General features: G+C 38.0%; 1 protein-coding gene across 1 annotated transcript; it reads left to right on the top strand.

Annotated features, from left to right (window-relative positions):
* Positions 1–2,716: 2,716 nt before the first annotated feature.
* KNG1 (kininogen 1) lies at positions 2,717–20,627 on the top strand. The gene is made up of 11 exons (XM_033006377.2): positions 2,717–2,911; positions 5,805–5,915; positions 6,886–6,970; positions 9,438–9,610; positions 11,307–11,414; positions 14,208–14,289; positions 15,425–15,591; positions 17,022–17,129; positions 18,097–18,186; positions 19,712–19,871; positions 20,211–20,627. The coding sequence occupies exons 1-11, from the start codon at positions 2,717–2,719 to the stop codon at positions 20,408–20,410; spliced, it is 1,479 nt and encodes a 492-aa protein (XP_032862268.2). The 3' UTR covers positions 20,411–20,627.
* The last annotated feature ends 1,448 nt before the right edge of the window (positions 20,628–22,075 follow it).

The raw sequence follows: 22,075 nt of genomic DNA, 5'->3' as shown, positions 1-22,075 counted from the left end.
AAAAGGTCTGAGAATAATTAATAACTTGTAGTGTAACACTGCAGGGTGGCCTGAACAGGTACTTCCATGCTACAGTTGCTGGTGGTGACATACCAGAAATACTGCATTCAAGGACAGCCCTTTCCAAATAGGTCGCAACTGCTCTCAGGGAGGAAGAAAAGCAGATGCATGTAATAACTCTTTCATGTAAATGTTCTTTATCCCTGAACCATCTTTACTGTGTTGTAAAAGTATAAAAGAGCAAAAATTTAGCAAAATACAAAAACCACTGTTTCTCATACTATCTGCACCTCAGAATCTAAGTTTTGTTTTGTAACCAGGATCACTATTGCTATAAACAAATTTATGGTTGCTTAGTTCTAGGATAGAACTATTGTATTGCCAAGGTTTATGACCAGCAGAATGGTGATCTGAAACCATGCTGTAGAAAGTACCTATTTTTGTGTCCTAGGTGAACTTAGCTCATTATAAAAAACACATCTCTATATCTTAAGTTACTCACTTCTTTATGAAGCCCCTCACCCTTTGAGCATGTGTACATTAATAGGTAGATACTGTGACTTTAAATGAAAGCAAGGAATAAAACTAGCCAATAGATGATGTTGTGATAAAATACTAACCAACAGTTAAGTATAGAGGCACGTGCTTGTGTGTTCAGAATCAAATAATTATGGTGTGTGTTTGTAACTCAGTGTGCTGGCCACTTTGGACAGCTAGCACCCTTTTCTGCTCAGAACTGTAATAAATACAAATATCTTGACTCTGTGCATTATTTGGCTCTTTGCACACCGGGTGAAGTAACCTGGTTTTGGGACAACATCTGGAAACTGAGTTGGGAGGAGCAGGAAGAAAGAATACTGGTGTCTCTATATTCTAGCCCCCATCAAGGTAAAGTCCATTCAGACAGACCTGGGACCCCAAGGAGTTAGTTCAGAACAGTTACCTCATAAGCAAGAACATGGGATTAGTCTCAAAAAGTCACTAATTTGGTCCTCAAAGTAGCTTTTTAATGGCATAAAGTAAAATACACTGTGAGGGCTACGCTGACAGAAAAAGAGACAAAATGGGGGCAGGATTTTGCATAACTATGTGAAGGTTGACTAATTTTTAAAAGTGCATTATCACATACGAAGAACCTGATTTCTGGTATAGTTTGTCTATAAAGTCCATTTTCTTCAACCAATACTTGTAGCAAATGTGGCAGCTTGACCCTGGCTGGATGCCAGCCGCCCACCAAAGCTGCTCTATCAATCCCCCTCCTCAGCTGGACGGGGAAGAGAAAATATAACGAAAGGCTCGTGGGTTGAGATAAGGACATGGAGAAATCACTCACCAATTATCATCACAGGCAAAACAGGCTCAATCTGGGGAAATTATTTTAATTTATTACCAAACAAACCAGAGTAGGACAATGAGAAATAAAACCAAATCTTAAAAACACCTTCCTGCCACCCCTCCCTTCTTCCCAGGCTTAACTCTACTGCCAATTTTCTCTTACCTCCTCCCTGCCAGCAGCGCAAGAGGACAGGGACTGGGGGTTATGGTCAGTTCATCGCATGTTGTTTCTGCCACTCCTTCCTCCTCAGAGGGAGGACTACTGGACTACTCACACTCTTCCCCTGCTCTAGCTTGGGGACCCTCCCACAGAAGAGAGTCCCCCATGAACTGCTCCAGCCTGGGTCCCTTCCACGGGGTGCAGTCCTTCAGGACCTGTCTGCTGCAGCGTGGGTCCCCCATGGGCTGGCACTGGCTGTATCAAACACGGGGGCAGCTTCTAGCTGCTTCCCACAGAAGCCACCCCTGTAGCCCCCCTGCTACCAAAACCTTGCCATGCAAACCCAGTACAGCAAGACACAACTGGAATGCTGGAGCTGAGGCAATCCCATGGTGCTCCCAGATTCAAAGCAAAGCTATTTGGTGCTCAACACTGGAGATAAGCGCCAGGTGTTCCCAGCCAGCTCTAATTCCAGCTCTGCCAGACACAGGCAACATTACTTAATCAATTGTTCTTGGGTGTCACTTTCCCTATCTGTAATGGTAATAAAACATTATGAAGACTGAATAATCCATGGTCCAAAGGCAGTCTCCACATGGCAGGAAAGATGGACACTTCCAATAGTAGCATGGAGGACAAGATTTATCAAGTGTTACTGAAGAGTTATGTGACATTCAGTGATACACATCTGTCCAAAGACTTTTTACCAAACATGTTCTGACTTTGCAGAACTACTGCAGTCTGAACACTAAACAGATCTATAAAATTTACAGAGTTGTTTTCCAGAACTAGAGCTTCACTGCCACTGTGACCTTCTTTGGTGTTTTATTTAAGCCTTCTAAAATTCATTCTCAGTAGCAGTTTAGACGTTAAGAAGTCAGAAAACTACAAACATTCTGCTTTCTCTTTTGCTTCGGGGCCATCCTGCTTAGTCTAAACCTGTCCCCAGCTGCAGCCCTTTAGCCTGTTATCTTGATGGCAGGTGGATAACCTTAGTGTCATTCTAGTGACCACACAAAGTTTATTTAGATAAACTGAGAAGTTTATTTGCAGTATAAACAGGGTATGACGAGAATCAACCAACCCCAGCAACCCACTCATTCTGTTTACTTAGCTATTGCTCCTGAAAAACAGAAGAGGTGACTAAAACCCTGTCAGGCATTCCTTTTCCATTTGGTTTTTAAAGATCCTTCTAACTCAGGGGGCCTTTCTTGTCCAATTATGAAACCTTACATTCTATTAGCACTCTGCTGCAGTTTTTTCTCTAGCAAAGCCACCCCTCTTCCATTTGAGTTTTCAGACTGTGATGACCCTGATGTCTTTAAAGCTGTCGACACAGCACTGAAGAAATACAATGGAGACAAAGCAACTGGTAATCAATTTGCCCTATACATGGTGATGGAAGCCAAGAGAACTGTAAGTAGACTTCCCAAAAAAACAAATATGTTGGAATTGTTTATGTACTCTGAATCTGATTACCTCCATCGTGTTCATGAGAGAGCAAACATGACAGCAAAGTGTCTTCCAAAAACGTTTTAAAAAAATCAGAGAAATTACTTGCACAGTAAGATTCTTGTTACCATGACAAGCAAGGATATATATTACGTTCTTATCAACAGAACTATGTGTGCTGGTGAATTGCTTATTAATGCAAGGACTAAAGAATAGCAAATTTCTATCACTAATACAATTTGTCTTACTAGTTCACTCTGTTTTCTCCTTTCTGTGTTGGGAATTCTACCCCTTTCCATCATCAGTCAGGTTTTCAGATGAATAGCAAACTACGCTTACTGAAAAGCATGAATGTTATCTTGACTTGTGAAGAGCTGGTATCACGCATAAAAAAGAATGACCTGATAAAATTTGGTAATACTCTGAATAAATTGTTTGTGAATATTATTTGATTGACACTAGTCCTGAGTCACAGATCTATCTAAAAGCACTAGATGGTATTTCAGTCAAATAGGGTAACTGCTAAAATTACAGAAAAAAAAAAAAAAAAAAAGAATGAATCATGGTCCTTTGCCTGGAGTCCTTCTGTATAGTGTTAATCTAACAAAAGAGTATTTACTTCTGAGAGGCGTACAAAGATGACATTACCATAATAATGATAAGCCTTACTCTGCCTGAAAACAACATTAGCATTTTTTAATACTGGACTGGATTTTCAGATGTAAAACACAAGAAACCCAGTGTCAGAGAGAATGTTTTGCACTCCAAAATCACAAGACACTTACCCAGATAGAAAGGGGCCATGAATTGCTAAATGCTTGCAGTAAACTACCCACATTTTCTGGCACCTACCCTCTGGCTTTCCTGTTTTCAAACTGTGGAGATTTTAGCATGTCGTGACAAAGACTAAAATCTGTCAAACCCTTTATACAATTAATATTAAAAAAAGAATAGTCCCACTGTCTTCACTGAACTACACACACCTTTAACAATAGCCAAATGCAAACATTTTTATATCAGAGCTGTAACACCACCTTCCTTTTGCTGATGTTCCCAAAGGACAGATAATAGTTTCAGTATTTTATCTTAAACAATGTTTTATTTTTAAGAATACATATTTATTGCAATTATTATTCATCTTTCCTTCTCAAGATACCCATCTTTCCTTTTCTTAAAAGATCTGAGGTGAAAATCAATTATCACTTTGAGTCATTGATCTGACCATGATGTTAAATAAAACACAGAGAAAAGGAATCTACAATAGAGACTTCGATATTATTTTTCCAAAAAGGGTATAGATTTTACTCATTGCTAGTCTCACAATGTTGAATGCATTAATTAAATAGCTGGTTATTACATATTCATGTACATTCATTATTGATCAGGTAATAAAACATAAAAGCTGACTGGTGAAAGCCTGAACCTGACCCAGTTAAAGCATAGCTGTTCATAATAATAATGAAATAAACCAACAACAAATAGCATACAGAAACAGTGTCTTTTTTCAGGTATTTTGTTTACTCACTGAGCTGATTTATTGCAGATTTAGAACACTGTTAACAGAGGAGAACAGAATTTGGCTCTTTTTAAATCCGTGTCCCAGACAGTATAACCTGATGCAGCTCCATAAATGTCAGTTTACACCTGCTGAGGATTAAGTCCATTATATTTTTAGAGACCCTTTCAACGTGTTTTACAACTTATAACCATTATATCAGGTACCTCTACGCCTCTTTGAAGTTGTAGCAAAACACAACAGGAATTGAGAGAACACAGAATATAATTCTGTGTCTACATCAGCATAAATCCAGTATATTCCACTGGCGTCAGCTCACTTGCACTTTCTTGGTATCACTGAGGCAAGAATTATCATTTCATTCTCCCAGCAGTATCATTTGAGGATAACCAGTGTTAAAGTACAGCAACTGCCTGTGTTTGTATTTGAAAAGCCACACTGGCAGAGCATATTTAGTGGCTGTAAAAGATTAGTAACTTCTGGCTTTATATCTCCTCTAAAGGATGAACCACAGACCTTGCAGTGTGTTAATGTTACCTGTAGGCACAGGCTCACTATTCAGTTTATAGCAAGGAGAAAATGCCCCCTACCGATTTATCAACATCAGAAACACTTCCACTGGCCAGGCCAAACTTTGCTTAATACTTTGTATTTCATTTTTCGGGATTTCTGAGGCTACCCTTGTGAGCAGCTCAGCCTTTAATACCTACAGGAAAACTGCAGGCACTGCCAAAGGCTGTCTCCAGAGCATATGCACTCCTCGCCCCTTTCCCCTGAGTAGGCAGGGCAGTGTAAGTACTCTGTTACCGCAGAGTAAAGGCAGTTTGGGCACTGCCAGGCTGCCTGAGGGTTGCTGGCTGCTGTTTCTAGGCTGCCTGTAGAGTTGTACAGAAGGAAAGTAGACAGATCTGGGAGGAGGCCAAGAGTGAGAGTGAGGGAGTCAGACAGGAGCACAGTCCAAGCTGGTAATTATGCTAACTATCCAAGCAGCAACCCAAATTTGCTTATTTGGAGTGCATTTGAATATGAGTATAAAACCTAACCACTTCTTCCTGGTTTTAAAACCCTTGGTATAACAAGTTAAAATCAAGGCTGTTGAGCACACTGTATCCTTTGTATCAACATACTGTAATTGTAGGTAAGGGCTCAGTAATATAATTGGATGAGTTAATTATTGAACTACCAAGATTTGGGAGACCTTGCATGGAGACCAGCAGCTAATCTGAAACCATACTATAAAGTACAAGGTAAACAATGGATTTTATTTACCTTTTGAAGCTCTTATCTCTTCACTTGATTTATTACTATGCAAATGATGACATGCATATTGTTTTTATCCAGGCAGGTCCTGACACACAATTCTATGTGAAATATCGAATACAAGAAACCACTTGTACCACTGAGGAAAACAAACTCTGGCAAGACTGTGATTACAAAGTACATGCAGAGGCTGTAAGTATCCATCCTCATCCTCGTTAAAAGTTCCCCACACAGCAACATCAACATAAGGACTGCAGGGAAAAATACAGTAGAGAACTAAACTTTTTTAGCTGTGTTGATTTTGAGAGCTTATAGGACTAAAGTACAATATAGAAATGTTTACAGCTCTAAAGTTAACCCTTATAATCATGAGTTTACCATTATAACCCTGACTGTGCGGAAGGGAACATTTCATCCCTTCACTATGAAGGTTCACAATAAATTCAACAGAAGATACATGCACTGTGAGAGTGTGAGGGCTGTAAAACTTTCCATTATACTTAATTAATAGAAACTTGCATAACCAAATTTACTTCAGATCTACACCAACAAAAATACTGACATGGGAGCCACTATGGCAGAAAAATTACCAGAGGGCTTTTAGCAGTTCAAAGTATGTCTGGCTCATGCTACCAGAGAGCACCTAGAGGAGGTACGATTGGGGCGCACGTAGCGTTCAGGAACACTGTGCATTTCCAGTGGAAGTCACTGTTATTTCACACACTACACAACGCAAAGAAGGGGATGATGGTGATACTATCATTTGAATCAATGTGAAATGCCATGGCCATTGCTGTATATCTTGTACTAACAGAGAGGAATTTAGGTAAATACACAATCTATACAGACTTTATTTATGAGGATGTGTTCATTTCCATTATTCTGACTGTCAATTCTTCAGTTAGTTAATACACATCAATCATGATACAAAGCGATCTTTCAAATTATCTGCTCAGTTCATGCCCTGCTCTCCTCACAATTAACAAAACCATTCCTTTTCCAGTAACAAAACAGCAAATTGGACATTACTACAAATGGACATATGAACTTGTTCCCCAAACTCAATTTGCAACTGTCAACTTTGTTCAATATCTAGAGAAATAAAGAGCACTGTATTTTTCTTCAGCAAGTTTAAGACAAATGTTGTCATACGTTTTTGCAGAAAAGAGGAGAATGCACAGCTCGTGTTCACATGAATAATGCTGGAAAAACGAGTAATGTCTCACAAGATTGCAAAATTTTTCCAGGTATGTAACTGTTTGGGGCAGCATTCAACAAGTACATTGACAAATAAGAATGGGAAAAATTTAATACTGACTTTCAGGTAACTTTAAAGGTAGGAGCTCCTTATCATTCTATTCAGACATTTATAAATAATCTTCCATAAGCAACTAGATGTTAAAGATAAAATTTCACTTTGCTATTATACATATATATGCTAAGTCAGTGAAGCACTGGCAGTTTCTACCTAGGGTAATGAAAACTGGCACATGCATGTATAGTAAGTTTCTCCAAACACTGGAATTATACCAAGTTAAAATGAATTTGCTTGAGACCAAAAGCACATCAGTAACTTAGAGACTAGATACAACTTGTCACACTTTAATTTTCCATCCTCACTCATACAAGTATAAAATTGTGCCAGAAATCATTAGGAAAAAAACTTATATGACAAAATTGTACTTTAATTTTCTCCAAACTAAAAATTACTAAATTATTTATGTTAAAGTTTATGAAAACAAGTATTTACCCCCAACCAAAAAAAAAGAACAAAACAAGATTTTATTTACAAAATAAAAATCTAGCACTGGTATAATTATGTACGAGAGACTGTGATATCTTTTAGACCTTACCAATAAGCAGTACTTTATTTCTTGCCTAGAAGACATTCATATATGACTACTACGTTCACATAGTAATTTCCTTTATTAGAAAGAAATCACATTGTTTTAAAGCTTTGTAACTGAGATCTCTATGTGTCTATGCCTAGCGTTCATGTACGACATATCCGAGCTAGTTTTAAAATATCTATGCAACTGGTACCAGGAAGCTAAATGCATATTAACTACAGAAATATTTACCATGATTTTGGAGATGTTTGGCAGCTTATCTTTGTTATTTGTTCCTAGTTATCTTGTTTAAAGCTTAAATGGCTATACCTACAGCCGGTGTCCTCCTAGGAACTGCAGTACACGCAAACTCCATGTTCTGATACTGAATAAATGAAGCTTGGTTTAGACACATTTGTAGGGCAATGGTGACATCTAGTTGCCAGTAGAAGGTGTGTGAATCCCACAGAGAATGCATGGGAAATCTGCATTTGAATATTTTCTTAGAAGCTAAAGAAATATACATAAATTAAATGAATAATGTATTCAGACCTAAGCAGCTCATCTCTTCTTACCAAGTTACAGCAACTCTGAAAAAAGAACACACATGTGTTCAGCACTTATGAAAATGCTGAGACCACAGTCAGTTTAGAAATGGTTGTACTGTTGTTTTATTATCTCCTTTGTGATTATTCCCTGAAAACATGGTCACATTTTTCTGTAACGTATATATTTGTCATTACTGAGTCAAAATAAGTGATGCTAGAAATACAAAGATCCAGCCTTTGTTCAAGTACCCCTTGGAGAGTTAAGACTAAATACTATTACTTACACTGAGAAGTTCCAAATGTACCAGAGGATCCAAATTAAATCCAAAGGATTCAAACAGAAAGAGTGAAACAACAGACCCGAACTGGTGAGGGATTGTCACAACATGTTAGGTACCATCCTGCTCAGCCTTCTTGGTGGAACAGTTTGATCATACTGACCCTGGACTGGTTTCCTGGCTGGTGCAAGCTGGCATAACTCCATTAAAGTCAGTTTATGCCAGCTGAGGATCAGGCACACAAATTTTACTTCAATTCCACAGAGACCACATATTGTCCCACTTTCATTCTCAAGCTCACTGAATCATGAAATTAATTTATGTACTGAACTATAAAATTAATTTATGAAAATCCAATCCATGATTACTAGAAAGGGAGTTAATAGGATTAGTAGTAGGAAACAGAAGTTTGAGCATCCCCGTCAAGCTTGTCCATCCACAGCCAATCCAGTTGGTTAAGCCTGAAGGTAACACTGAGCAGTGACTGGCAGCCACAGTGACAAGCAGGGGGAGTTCAAACAACACAGCAGTAGAACAGTTCAACTACAGTCCCTAAGGAGCTCAGTGTCAGAGCAGTTCACAGGGGTGAGCCAAAACATCCTGCCAAAGTCCCAGTCCTGAAACATGGTGAGGACAGTAAGCAGCTGTGCACAGTGGGTGAGCTTTGAAGAATCTGAAGAACATCTCCTTAGTTGTAACTGGTTCTTCCCTCACTGAATGAGGGATGACCCTTCCTTAATGGTGTCAAAACTACACGCAAGGTTTTTCAGAGATTCAATGACTCCTGAACTCACTCTGAATGAAGTTTGCTGCTGAAACCTGGATCCTAATGTCACATGGATGGCCCCTACCACCACAAACCAAAGCATGTTTCTAAATACAGTTAATGTCCTCGCAGGCTCTGAAACTGAAATGTGGGGTTTGCTGATCGCTCCAATTAAAAGCAGGAATGGTTCTTGCTCATTGAACTTTTTCTCTCATTCCCAGATGGGAAAAATGAAAACTTGAGGCTATTTTACATGAAGCCTTATATTTTTTGTTTGTTTTTTTTTTTTCCAGCTGCGCCAAAGATAACACTTACTGAGGCTACATGTCTTGGATGCTTTCATCCTATATCAAGTGACAGTTCAGAAGTGTCAGAAATTCTGAAACAAGCCATTCAAAAGTTTAACAAGCACAGTGCTGAATCCGCCCTTTTTAAGCTTGTGGAAATAAAAGAAGCTAAAAGACAGGTTTGTGTACGATTTTTCTCTAAATTTAACAACAACAACAACAAAAAGGTACCTTGGTTGTTTTATATACACATTTTTGATTTTAAGGTGGCTTATATTTCATAATAAAAGCATACAAGATGCATCTAGAGTGTAGACCCTGTAAATAATTCTCTTCATTTATAAGGAATCATAAATTGTTACCCACTGGATTTTCAGAGCTGTCAACCTTACAAACTGATAGTAAACATTTTTTCTTTATCTGCAGTTGCATCTAACCAGCGTTCAGCACCAGTTTACTTGCATTCAGTGCTGACACATGCATCTTGTGTTATCTCAGATGCACTCGGGTATTCCACTTGGCCTCTCCCTGAAGCTCCAGCAGGAGCAGATCTCTCCTAGGTTCTGTGCCAAAACTACCAGCCTGCACAGATGTCTCATATATACACTACAGCCTCTCAAACAGCAGTGGGCATCTATGTTTTTGCCATGCAATAGGACACATATGTCAGCAGCTGCTACATGCTATAGGACGGGTAAGCCCCAAATAGGAAAAATGGGTAAGAAAAACAAAAAGCCAGCATGCCACTTGCTGAAAGATTTCTATACACAGCAATACCTGCTTTGCAAGAAACAACTGCTCAGGTCACAGAAATTCCATGTCATCTGGTATTCCATGCAATAATTATTTCTCTGTGAAGGGCTCTCCTATGAATTGCTGTGACGTTGCTAGTAAGTAAAGATTCTTATTTAGTTTTTCATTATTATATAACCCGACACCAAATACGGGCCCTTTTCTTTGAATGTATATGTATTTACTTAGCCAAAAAGTATCCTCTGGTCTCATGTCAATTTGACCCATGATTTAATTCAGACTGTCCTCTTTCTACTTACTGATGGCAACAATCCTCTTAGCTGAAAGACAAGCTTACACAACATTTAAGCCACGTGACAAAATGTCACAGACAGACTGCAATCCAGCAGCTGCAAAGAGAACCATCACATCACTTCTGGCCAACAGAGACTAGTCAGAGCCCTCCACTTTAATTGATCTGGGATGGAAAGTTCCTACATTCGATTCTTATTTTCTCTTTTTAATCCAATGCTACCTGACCCAACACGGTGGCATGGAGAGATTTACTGGGTGGGAAGCAGTAGCCACAGTGAGGAAAACTGAACTGCTTCCTGGAGAGAAAATGAAAAAAAGGGTCACAAATCTGGACAAAACAGCAGGCGGGGGAAGGTAAAGCCCAAGACAGACACAGTTATAGGTAGATGATAAATGCAGGGCACTCAGTAACAAATGATGCCAGCAGTATAATGTTACATTACTCAGATGCTGTTTTACTATGTCCCACACTCAGGAACATAGGACGTGCCAAGCTGTATTAGTGTAGTCATCTATTTAGACCAGCTTTCCGTCACTGGGAGTAATAAGTAACAGATACTTTGGTGAAAAGCACAAGAAACCAAGGCTGCAGGCTTGCCAGAAGTAGAATCCAAATACAAAGTGCACTTCTAATATATGCATGACTTAGTTTACTTTTTGTATCACAAGAACAAGATATATTTTTGCTGTCCATGGCTCAATGACTGCAAAGTGATTTGATGGATGGAAGGCACTAGAAGAGTGGTTTTGCTTTCTTTGCTAATCACATTTAATAGTTTAACTTCCAACTTAGTATTGGTTTACATATCTCCTAAACATCTGTTCCAGGTGGTAGCTGGATGGAATTACATAATTAAATATGAAATCAAGGAGACTAATTGCTCCAAGGACCAATTTCAAGATTTAACTCCAGAGTGCAAAACCACTTCTAGAGGTGTAAGTAATCTTAAAAATCTGTTTACCGAGAAAATATCATATTAACAAATACTCACTGACATCTGACTCAAGAAAATATTTATAGTCTCGCTTCACTTTGTGAAGGAAGTTTAAATCCAGGCTTATAGATAACTGTCTATTTATGCAATTAGAACATCCATGTCTTCTGAATTGGTGACTAAGACAACCACTGAAATGTTTACAGATCACTTTATAGAATCTAAACACTCTCAGACAAATAATAAATCCCTTGAGAAGTTCCTTCTAGATATTCAAGGAGTTACTTAGGTACAACCCAAAAATCAATAATTAAAATTAGCACCGTTTTTCCAGCTTAAGATGTATTTTCTAAGAAAAGTAGGTAGTTGAACTATTACTTAACCTCTATCACAGTCCAAAAAAGAGATCTTCAGAAGAAATTTATTAACAAACATACATGCTCTAGCTAAACAGTGATGCAAAACCAGGTACTTCCTCAGCTTCTCTGAACTGGAACAGGATTAACTGTACCAAAAATAGAAGGTCTGTGGCCATCTGCTCCCCTCCACCCCTTTCTTCTTAAAGCAATAGCCACCAGTGGTGGTCGTGATGGCTGCATATGTTTTAAGTTGGACTCTAGGGAGACAGATAACAACACAATAGATAAGGGCCATAAATCTCACCCAGCAGCTGAGGGCTAGTTGAGCATGTGCCACCCAAAATATGGTTGATATGCAAATATGATAATAAGTCAGTCATCTTACTCCATAAATAGTGGACACAGGGCCTGTTGAGCTCTCCTGCGTGGCAGCAGGCTGCACACCAGGATCTCCCCTTGACAGGGATACCTCTCAAGGTTACTCCTTGAGGTTGAGAGAATCCTTATCACACCAGATACTAGATAAGTGAATGGGAATAAGCACGCTGAAACTTTGAAATCTTAGCTAAGTGATATAAAGGATCGAGTGCACACATATAATCCTTTAGACATAAACCACTGACCAAGTCTGGGACTAGGATTGGATCCAGCTGCACCTAGAGTCCTCTCTGAGGAGGAGTTTAGAAAGCAAGGGGGTCCATTCTGAACCTCATGACTCAATGAGAGGGTCTCCCTGAAAGTTTTGTCTGACCCTGTCTTCTATGCAGTAAAAATCAAGCATACTTTGCCAGATAATCTTGTTAAATCACTGTCACATTTACTATCAAACTTTGTTAAATCACTGGTTTATGTCAATAAACATATTGCTGCTCCTCTCTTACCAGTGAAGTGCATCATTCCAACTGCAACAGGGTTACTCTCTCAACCAACCTCCCTGAACCAGCTTGTGAGGGGATCAGGCAAATGCTTCTGCAAATACAAGGCGGAGGGCAGGAACACTGAGTCATCACGAACAGTGGTGGTAAACGGGAGGGAAGGAAGCACAGGAGTCCTGACTCGCATCTGTTTCAGTTGTTGTGGAAGTGCACTGTTGAGTGTGACATTCAAGAGCCTCTCCCGTTTGAAAATTACTTCTTAGATGTCTCAAGAATGTTTCAGAAGCATTGATCAAAAAATGAAAGAATGACAACACTGTGGTAAATAATAAGAGAGTGAGAATCAGACTAGCTGAAGCAAATCTCTCCATTACCCACGCTTGCCCTTAGACATTAAGGTCATTCACATACCGCTTTGATCACATAGGGTTTGTGGGATTGGGTCTTTATCACTTACACTCTGAACTGTTAAGCAGCCTTGCTAATAGATCATTGAAAGATATTATTAGAATATGATATTCCAAGAATATTGCATACCTTGGAATGACCAGATTCCATGGAAATTGTTTCATACCTTTATTCAGCTCTGTACTGTTAATTTTGAAATGGGAAGACTGGAATTGCACCCTGTGTTCAACATGCATGTGAATCACAGAGCTACAGTCGGGCATAACATCACTCTCCCTAACCTGGATAATAGGTCTTGACATTATTTTTGAATTATTTTTTCTAAACAACTACTAAGCAGATTTTTTTACGGATGACATTTTCAAGTATCTGTCATAGCCCTAGGATCTTGATCTTGAATTGTAACAGTCTCCCTTCTTATTCTACAGTTGATTAGTTTCCTTTAGAATCTTTGATAAGGGACTTCATTGAAACTTTTTTTGAGAATCTACAGGTCTCTTTACCCACTTTTGTTGATGCTTTGAAGAACTTTGACATTTCTGCAGAATATGACTCTGTTTACAACAAAACTCCGGTCTCTCCTTGATGTATTCATGCCCCCTAGTTCTTTCCTTGTTACCATTTCTAATCACTTGAATGGTACAGACACCAGTTTTATGGGTCTACAGCCTTTTCAAAACAGAACAGGATCAATATCTGCTTTCTTCCAGTCCTAAGATATCAAGGCAATTTTAACACCTGAGTAAATACAAGAAACTCAATAATGTTTGATTTGTTAATTGCGTAATCTTATTTTTGGTCTTTACAGTTAGAGACAGAAATTCTAGTGAGTTCTCCATAAAATAGGATTCTGGCTTGTAAACCTCCCCATTTCCTTCTGTAATAAACACATACAAATACTTCATTTAGCTTCTCTTTTATGGTTTTCTTTTCTCTGAGTGGTCCTTTTGAACCCTGATCATTTACTGGCACTGCGGACTGTCTGTCAGGCTTCTTGCACCCAGTATATTGAAGGAAGGAGGGGAGGAAGGAAGGAATTAGTAGTATGCTTGACTTATTCTGTTAGCAGGAAGGTATTAGGATGTGTGCTTGTTCATTATTTCTAAATAATAAGAAGCTGTTTTGTTTTTTTTTTTTTTTTTTTTACTCCAGCGTGTAGCTAAATGTGATGCTAAAGCATATGAAAATCTTCATGCCCAGATCATAGATATTGCAAGCCAATGCAAGCTGCCAGGTATGTCACAGGCACTATAAATTTTAAATGTTCTGAAATTTTCAATCTTTTTTTACAATTGTAAAAAAAAACAAAAAACAAAAAAACCCCACACAAAATAAAAATATGAAGGATGAAAACAGATAATAACAAGAGAAAGTAATTGTTCTGGGACCAAAAAACACACAGCCTCTTAATGAAATATTACCACAGACTTTTTTTACTTCCTACAAGTATTTCATATGCAGCTGAAAGGTACATTTTATCATTTGTGTACTGGCCTATTTCTAGGACATGAAGCTGGTTGCTGACTCTCATTTGGAGAGTAACAGATACAAACTCCAAGACTATAATGGTCCTACAAAAATTAATTCCTTTTCCACCACAATGACAAGCAAATTAATATCACATTGTTTAAATAAGTAACTACTTTTAACTTTCTAAAGGGGTTCAGTGTATTCTTTTGGAAGGCAAAGGAACTGAGGACTTTAAGATTTTGTCCAAAATTGGTAATTCACCTACTGATACTATCATTGTTTATTTCATACTGTATGGGTTTACTTACATATGATATGTTAGACTACTTTTTTTCCCCTCAGTAAACAAATTACTTGGAATTTCTAAGTTCATTACAGTCCAACTCCCAAATTGTTTACTTATTGTTACTTTTCCTCCAGCCATCTATTTGGACACAGATTATCATAGCTCCAGAGCTTTAGAACAAGGAGTACAGTACTTCTCCATGTAGTAAGTGCTGCATTCAGACTTGTTTTTCTTCAAGAAATTATAATGATACTCTTCAACACACTCATTCATTGCCAGTAACATGCACTTCTTGTTTCACCTGATCCAGGTCCTTCCACACATGTAGATGTTCCCTCTCTTTATTTGCTAGCTACCACAACTGCTACAAACAATTCTTGTCTCTGCAAGAAAACTGTTAAGTATCCAGTGCAACACTAGGTGCTGATGCAGCGCTTTTTTAAATAACCAGATAATGCTGTTCATATAAACCTCAAAGATATTTTGGTTTCATTTGATAGACCCAAATATGAAGCACTCTAGAAGGCGGGAGTTTATAACTAACTGTTTTTCCTAGCCCTTATCTATGTTGAATCTTTGTTCCTTTGATCTGAAATATGTTGGTTTCTTTCAGTTGAAGAAACAGTAATTCCTGTCACTTCCAGTGGTTGTCCAAAGACTATCCCAAAAGACAGTCCAGAACTGAAGGAACTACTGAAGGTTTCTATGGAGAAGTATAATTTGGAGAGCAATGATGATTTCTACTATAAAAGTGGAGCAATAGAAGCAGCGACAGTTCAGGTTGGGACACACCACAGAAACGAGGAACAGACATGGCAGCATTATTGATCTGAACTGAATGTTAGCTAAAGTTTGTATTTGATTTGAAATAATGTTTTTCTCTAAGAGTTGATAGATGTGGTAACTGAAATACCCATGCAATTTTTCTTGCAATATTTTATTTTAAAATCTCTCATCTCTTGATTATTTTTTTAAATATTTTTTCTTAAAACAACATGATTTTAAAAGCATGGGGAAAAGATTGACTTAGGATATTGTATTTCTGTATATCTACCCCACATTTTACCAGTCTTAGTAACATACCTTAGACTTTTAAAGTAGAAAAGTAGAACCTACCTATTTGATCCACCACACCAATATTCTGTATGTTATTTTATGTACTGTCCACCCTACAGTAGCTGTAAGCTCCAAGAAATGGGGCTTCCTAGTTTCCCTTAGATATGTTAACTTGTATACTGATTGTGCTCCTAATACTCCAGTTAGATTCACAAGAGAACATCTACGCATAACTTAAGATATACAGATAAATACAACTGAATAAAGAAGAACAAGGAATCAAGAGGATAATATTGGTCAGCATCTGTCTTGTTTAGAGTCCCATCATATCAAAACAGAGGCTTGGGACAGAATTGAAAATAAGACAGTGAAGTAGTTCGGAAAATATTTTGTCAACAACAACTCCTGAGCGTGAGGGGAACCACTGGAGAAGGCACTAAAAGCACATCAAAGTTTTTCTGAATAGTTCACATTATCTAACTAATAATATCTGTGCTTTTTCTTCTTTTAAACCTTTTTTCTTCTTTCAAACTTCTTTCTCACTTTTCATGTCATGATTGATATTAGCATGCACACATTTTTAAAATAGACATAAAAGAGACAGAATTTCATGTTTTGCCTGCTGTCTCTGAAGTAAGATATATTATCTTGGGCTCTATAAATGCTAAGAGAACTTGTACCAGGCACATTCTTGAACGCATGCAGTTTCTCTCCTTAATGCATTTGTCAAATATGTTCATTTTCAACTGAACCTGTTCATCACACACTTCATTTTACTCACATTCCACTTTTCTAACATCATATTTGGCTCTCTACAGTGGTGTCTCTAATGATTTCATTTGTTATTAATGAAATTACTGCAGGCATCCAATAAAACAAAGCCAAAACTGTGGGCCTGATATTATTTTGACCTTTCTGTTTCCTTCAATTTCAATGCTGGAAGTTTTGAGAATGGGAACTGGAGTAAATAAGTAAGTTGACTAGAAGCAGATAGGTTTGCTGCCAAATATTTTAATATTGTTCTTAACATATGTTGTCCCAGTGGTCAGGATTTGTAGAATAAAGTAGTTTAAGTTTGTAGAAAAACATCTTTCCTGTGAACCCTTTTCAATCCAATGCCTTTACCACAGAAAGCCTTCTTGCTAATTTTTCAGGTGGTTGCAGGACAAAAATACCATTTAATATTTTCAGTCCAGAAGACAAACTGCTCAAAAAAAGAGTTTGAAAAACTTCCTGAAGACTGTGAAGCCACAACAGGCAGTGTAAGTAATGATGATGTTGCCAACTGTAATGTTCCTAATGGACAAATTCATTTGCACCAGAAATTGTAGACTCTTAAGTGAAATCACATCCTGAGTTCTGTTACCTCTTTCAGAAATTTTTTGTTTCAACAAGGACGCCTTTCACTGTTTGTAACCCAAGCCAGTGACAATGGCAGTAAAACATGAAGGCTAAAGTGAGTCACTCCAACTGCAGGATCAGTGCTTACTGCAAAGTGAAAGGAACTCTCTTCTGATAATAATGAATCAAAGTAAGGAGAGGAGGCTGCTGTGAAATTAAATAGCTGCAATACTCCTTACTCTGTGGATGTGCAGCTAAGGAAAACATGAGGTTGGAGTGTTACTGGTATGCAAAGGAGTGATGTTTCTAAAGTGCATGCTGCTGATACCAGGAAAATGTGTTCCAGCTACTGGAAAGTAATGCTGATAGGGCCAGAAACCACTGGCAAGGGAGTTGGTTGGGAAAGAGAGGCTTTATTTCCCTTCTCTTTTCACACCACATGAACAGTGCTTACCTGTGAGATTTTAAAAGCAGCAGCCACTAGATATTAAAAAAAAATGCCTTTCTCTCTATCTCAATTGCCCAATTTTTAATAGGAGAAATACCATCAATAAACAATATTTTGCAGGAATATCATGAAGATTAAACAGTTAGTGCTCCAAAAGTGCAGGCGATGAAAAATCCCATTTTTCAAGATCCAATCTCCAGTTCAAATTTAAAGTGTTCACATAGGCATACTATAACCTCAAAAAGTTAGGCAGTGATGTGTCCCAATACAGAAGTCTTCATCACTAAGATGGATTTCATAGATATTTGGGTAGAGTTCCAAGTACATTTGTATTTAAAAGCATTATTAAAGAATCATAACTTTTTTTTTCATGCACAATTCTCTTCCTTTGTATCTGATGTTTTGTTGCCTTAATATGGTGATTTTTGTTTTCTCAACAGGTACCATTGCCATGTGAAGCACAAATTCACGTGATCCCAGGGGAGGATAAAATCCTTCCCCAGATTCAGTGCTCTGTAGAACGGTCAATGGTATGATTCCTCTTCGTTATCCATCATCATAAGTAAAGAACAAAGGCAGTCATAAAATTTTTTATGATTTCCAAATTATAGGATATTTTGTACCAAAAAGAAAGGGACTCCTAGTGCTTTTAACAACCTCAGTAATGCCACACTCCTCCCTTTCACCCTCTAACTTCAGCAACTTGTTACCTCTAAGTCATTTTTACTGGGAGGTGAGGCAGTGGGCAACCCAGGGGTGACAAACGCGAGGGTGACAGGACAGAGAGAATGTTCTGCCTGTTGACTACTCTTTTACATTAGCAGTTCAATTCTGAAGTATCAAGCCCCATCAGCTCCTTTGAATTACTATTCATACTAGGTTTAAAAATTGAGACAAAAATGTATTTGGTGATACAATAATTATACCCCACAGATTTCAAAAGCATCTGCAGATCTTTTCATATTAGTAGAGTAGCAGATCTCCTGCCATGAGTTGTCAATCTCTGGAAGATCTTTGTTTCCTTCCTGCCTAGCCCTGAACATGGGTCAGTTTGAAAATTTCAGAATGGAATATAAATCTTTTTTATTATCAGAACTTTTTTAGTTCTGATGACCGTAGGTGTTTTCATAAATGCAGGGACTCCCATGCTCCCCAATGAAGAGAAGATACACTGAATAAAGTGAGATTGATTAACTTGCATTCAGAATCAATAACTTCCCTGTGCACAGCACCTTCATAACTACCTATTCATTCATTATGTATCAACTAATAAAAGTCTCTCCTCTTTGTTTTCACCACAATATTGTATCCACATCAACTTTCAAATTTAGTTCCATCCCAAACAACTCTATTTTGCAGCTAGATAATGATCAGACACTTTAGTGGACAGAAATGAAACCCATGTTGGATAGTCACTGTACACCATGCATTCAGTCTTTGTCTTCCAGCTGAACAGTGATGGGGAAATGGAGATTATTCAATAACAACTGAATGCTTCATACTATTAGCTTTAACGAGATGTGGTATTTCTAAGCAGTCTTATTAAATGCATATTTCAAATCTAGAAACAAAAAATTGAATAGTTATATTTCGTATAACAAAATGACCCAGATCTTTTGTATATTCTAGTATTGAGACTACTCAGAGATGTGTTAGCCTTTAGCATAAATTGGTTTTACACACTGGAGTGTTATACTCTAACAAGCGCAGGGCCATCTAGTCCTAGAAATCAACTGTGTTGTTCATAAATTAAAACCAGTACACATGTTTTCCTCTCTATAGTATCATGTTAAACTGGCAGAATTTCTGAGATATATAAATTGTTATTTTAATGTATAACTGCTAAAATACTCTGGAGTTACTTGGAAGGATGTTTATGTTTCCATGCTTATCACAGATAGAAAAGATAACTATTCTGTTTACTTTAAAAATCTGATAACATAATTTTGCTAAATGACTCATGTACTGCAATAAGCCAACTTCTGAATTTCCCAAAGCTGAAGCTATTGTTCTTGTTCATGTAACAAATATGGCTATTATTGCAATGTTTTTTAGCCTGTACTTCTAAGAAGGCCTCCTGGATTCACACCTTTCCGAAGCTTTGCTACGCTAGACCAACCAAATGAAATTTTATGCTCTGATAAAAAAGAAGAAGAAAGGCAGAGTCCTGGCAAAGAAACAAGAAAAGATGGTGGACAGGAACCAGAAGGTGAAGGTGAACATGAGCATAAACACAGGCATAAACATGGGCATAAACACAGGCATGGATATAAAAAGGATCATGAGTCTGACAAAAGGCATAGGCATGAAATTGGTTGTGGGCACAGAACTAGCCATGGGTGTGGGCATAAAAAACATAGTAAACATAAACATCCAAACCCCAGATCTTCTGAGGAGTCCAACAAAAGGGCTTTTAATCAAAACAAAACCCTCCCATCATCCAGCACTGAAACAGCATCAGAGCTAGTTAATTTAGGGGTTGCTAGAAAGGAAATGTTTACACCTGCAGAATCACTAATTCTCCCTGATACTTCTTTATTTAATGGGTTGCCAGATCGCCCAGAATCTCCTCTCCCCAGATGTCCTGGAAAACCATGGAAACGAATTATGGACCTTCCAGCTCTTTCTGGCTTTACCAGAGAATTCATAAATGAGGATCTCTTGCCTGTCACAGCAGAAAACATCAATTCAGCAACAGAAAATCCAACACCTCCCCAAAGCAAAGACCTTGCTCTCTCGGATGCTTTACTCTAATTCAAACATTGTAGGATCCTTTTCAGAAATTATACACAGAAAAATAAGAAAAATACTGCCTTTTTGGATGTATAAAATGTGAAGAGTCACAAGCTCCTATTCTAAGATACTTAAGTAGGTCACCAGCACTTCTGGGGACCTAAGACCATATGGCAATACTGTGTATTTGCATATATTTGCAAAGATGTAAATCAGGCAATGGCACCAATGATTCAGAACCAGTCTAGTAAAGGGACCAGGCAAGTCAATAGCCTTCTGCTGCAGAAGTTAAAATTGTATCTTATTTGCCTCAAGTTGCTATAAGCACAAAGTGAATCACTGCATCAAATCTCACTGAATATGTTTAAAACAATGGCACAAAGAATGTCACAGATTGTATGAAGAATCTCATCCAAATATGGGTAAGACATAAGCAAGCCAATATAGAGCAAGGATGCCTTTCTTAGATACCTGAAATAATATTCCTCTAATCTACTGGAGTGAATCTTTTAAAGAACAAAATAAAATAAATGAACATGTTTTACCTGTCGATTTCTATAAACAAATTAATATTATCACCAGTCTATCACTAGCAGGTTGTTCTGCTGCATGAGATAACAGGGACAGCTAAGACAACCTTACATAAAGCAGCTTTATTATTCCCTATGCATATTATGTTAACTGCACAGTAGAGGCACTATGATTGACAGATTTTCATGTGGCAGAGGTGCACAAATATTACAGATCAGATGACAAAATTGCAAACACCTGAGTTACCTAAAATTTGTCTGCCTTATTCCATTATTAGGTTGTGCAAACTTTAGAAACTGAACTGAATTTTCTATTCTATATCATATCACCCAAATGTTGAGTTTTTGGTGGGCTACATTAGCTAAAAAGCACCAAATATTTCTGGCAAATTAAAATATGTTTTCCCTCTGGCTGGATTCAATAACTTATTCAGCTGAAAAAACACCCAGCAATAAATAAATACTTTAATGTTAGATCAATTCACCAGTATGACTACTCAGTCCTGTAAAAGGTTATTGGAAGGGTAAGGTGCTACAAATCTCAACACTTTGATTTCACTGAAAAAGACCACACTGCCTGAAACCACAGTATAAGTATCCTCCAACATAGCTGCAGAGATAGAAAGGATATTCTCTGGAATTGTTTATCCCAGCTGCTGGGACTTCTGTGGCATTAGGACTATATACTCAACAGCGGGGAATGCATCCTTCTTTTGTGTGCTATGCTTCTATTGCCCTCACCTCACTGGTGAGGAAGAACTAGATAGATGAAGACTACTTAGAGGATGCAAAACAGATGGATTAACAGGATCAGGGGGTCTTGGCACAAAAGGTCCAGGAAGATCTTGAAAGACAAGACAGTTATAAGGAAAGGTCAGAAAACACAGAAGTGGAAAGGACAGAGGCATGGTGGAACAATATGGAACAACATGGACAGGGTGAAAAGAACAAAAGAAACCAGCTACTTAGTGTCAAAAATGGAAACAGAGTGAATGGGGTGGAGAGGTGGGTGAAAGCAGCATGGGGAAGGAACAAAAAGGGACAGGAACTGGAGAGGGGAGGTAAGAGCAAAACTGAAAAGCAAAAGACCTGTGCAGGAGGGTCTCTCCAATTATGACAAGACAGTCCCCTACAAATCACAGAACTGAACTCATAG

This window comes from Tyto alba, unplaced genomic scaffold (genome assembly GCF_018691265.1).
Source record: "Tyto alba isolate M040663 unplaced genomic scaffold, T.alba_DEE_v4.0 Super-Scaffold_10, whole genome shotgun sequence".
In the NCBI taxonomy this organism is placed as follows: domain Eukaryota; kingdom Metazoa; phylum Chordata; class Aves; order Strigiformes; family Tytonidae; genus Tyto; species Tyto alba.
This window is presented reverse-complemented; position numbering and strand designations above follow the sequence as displayed.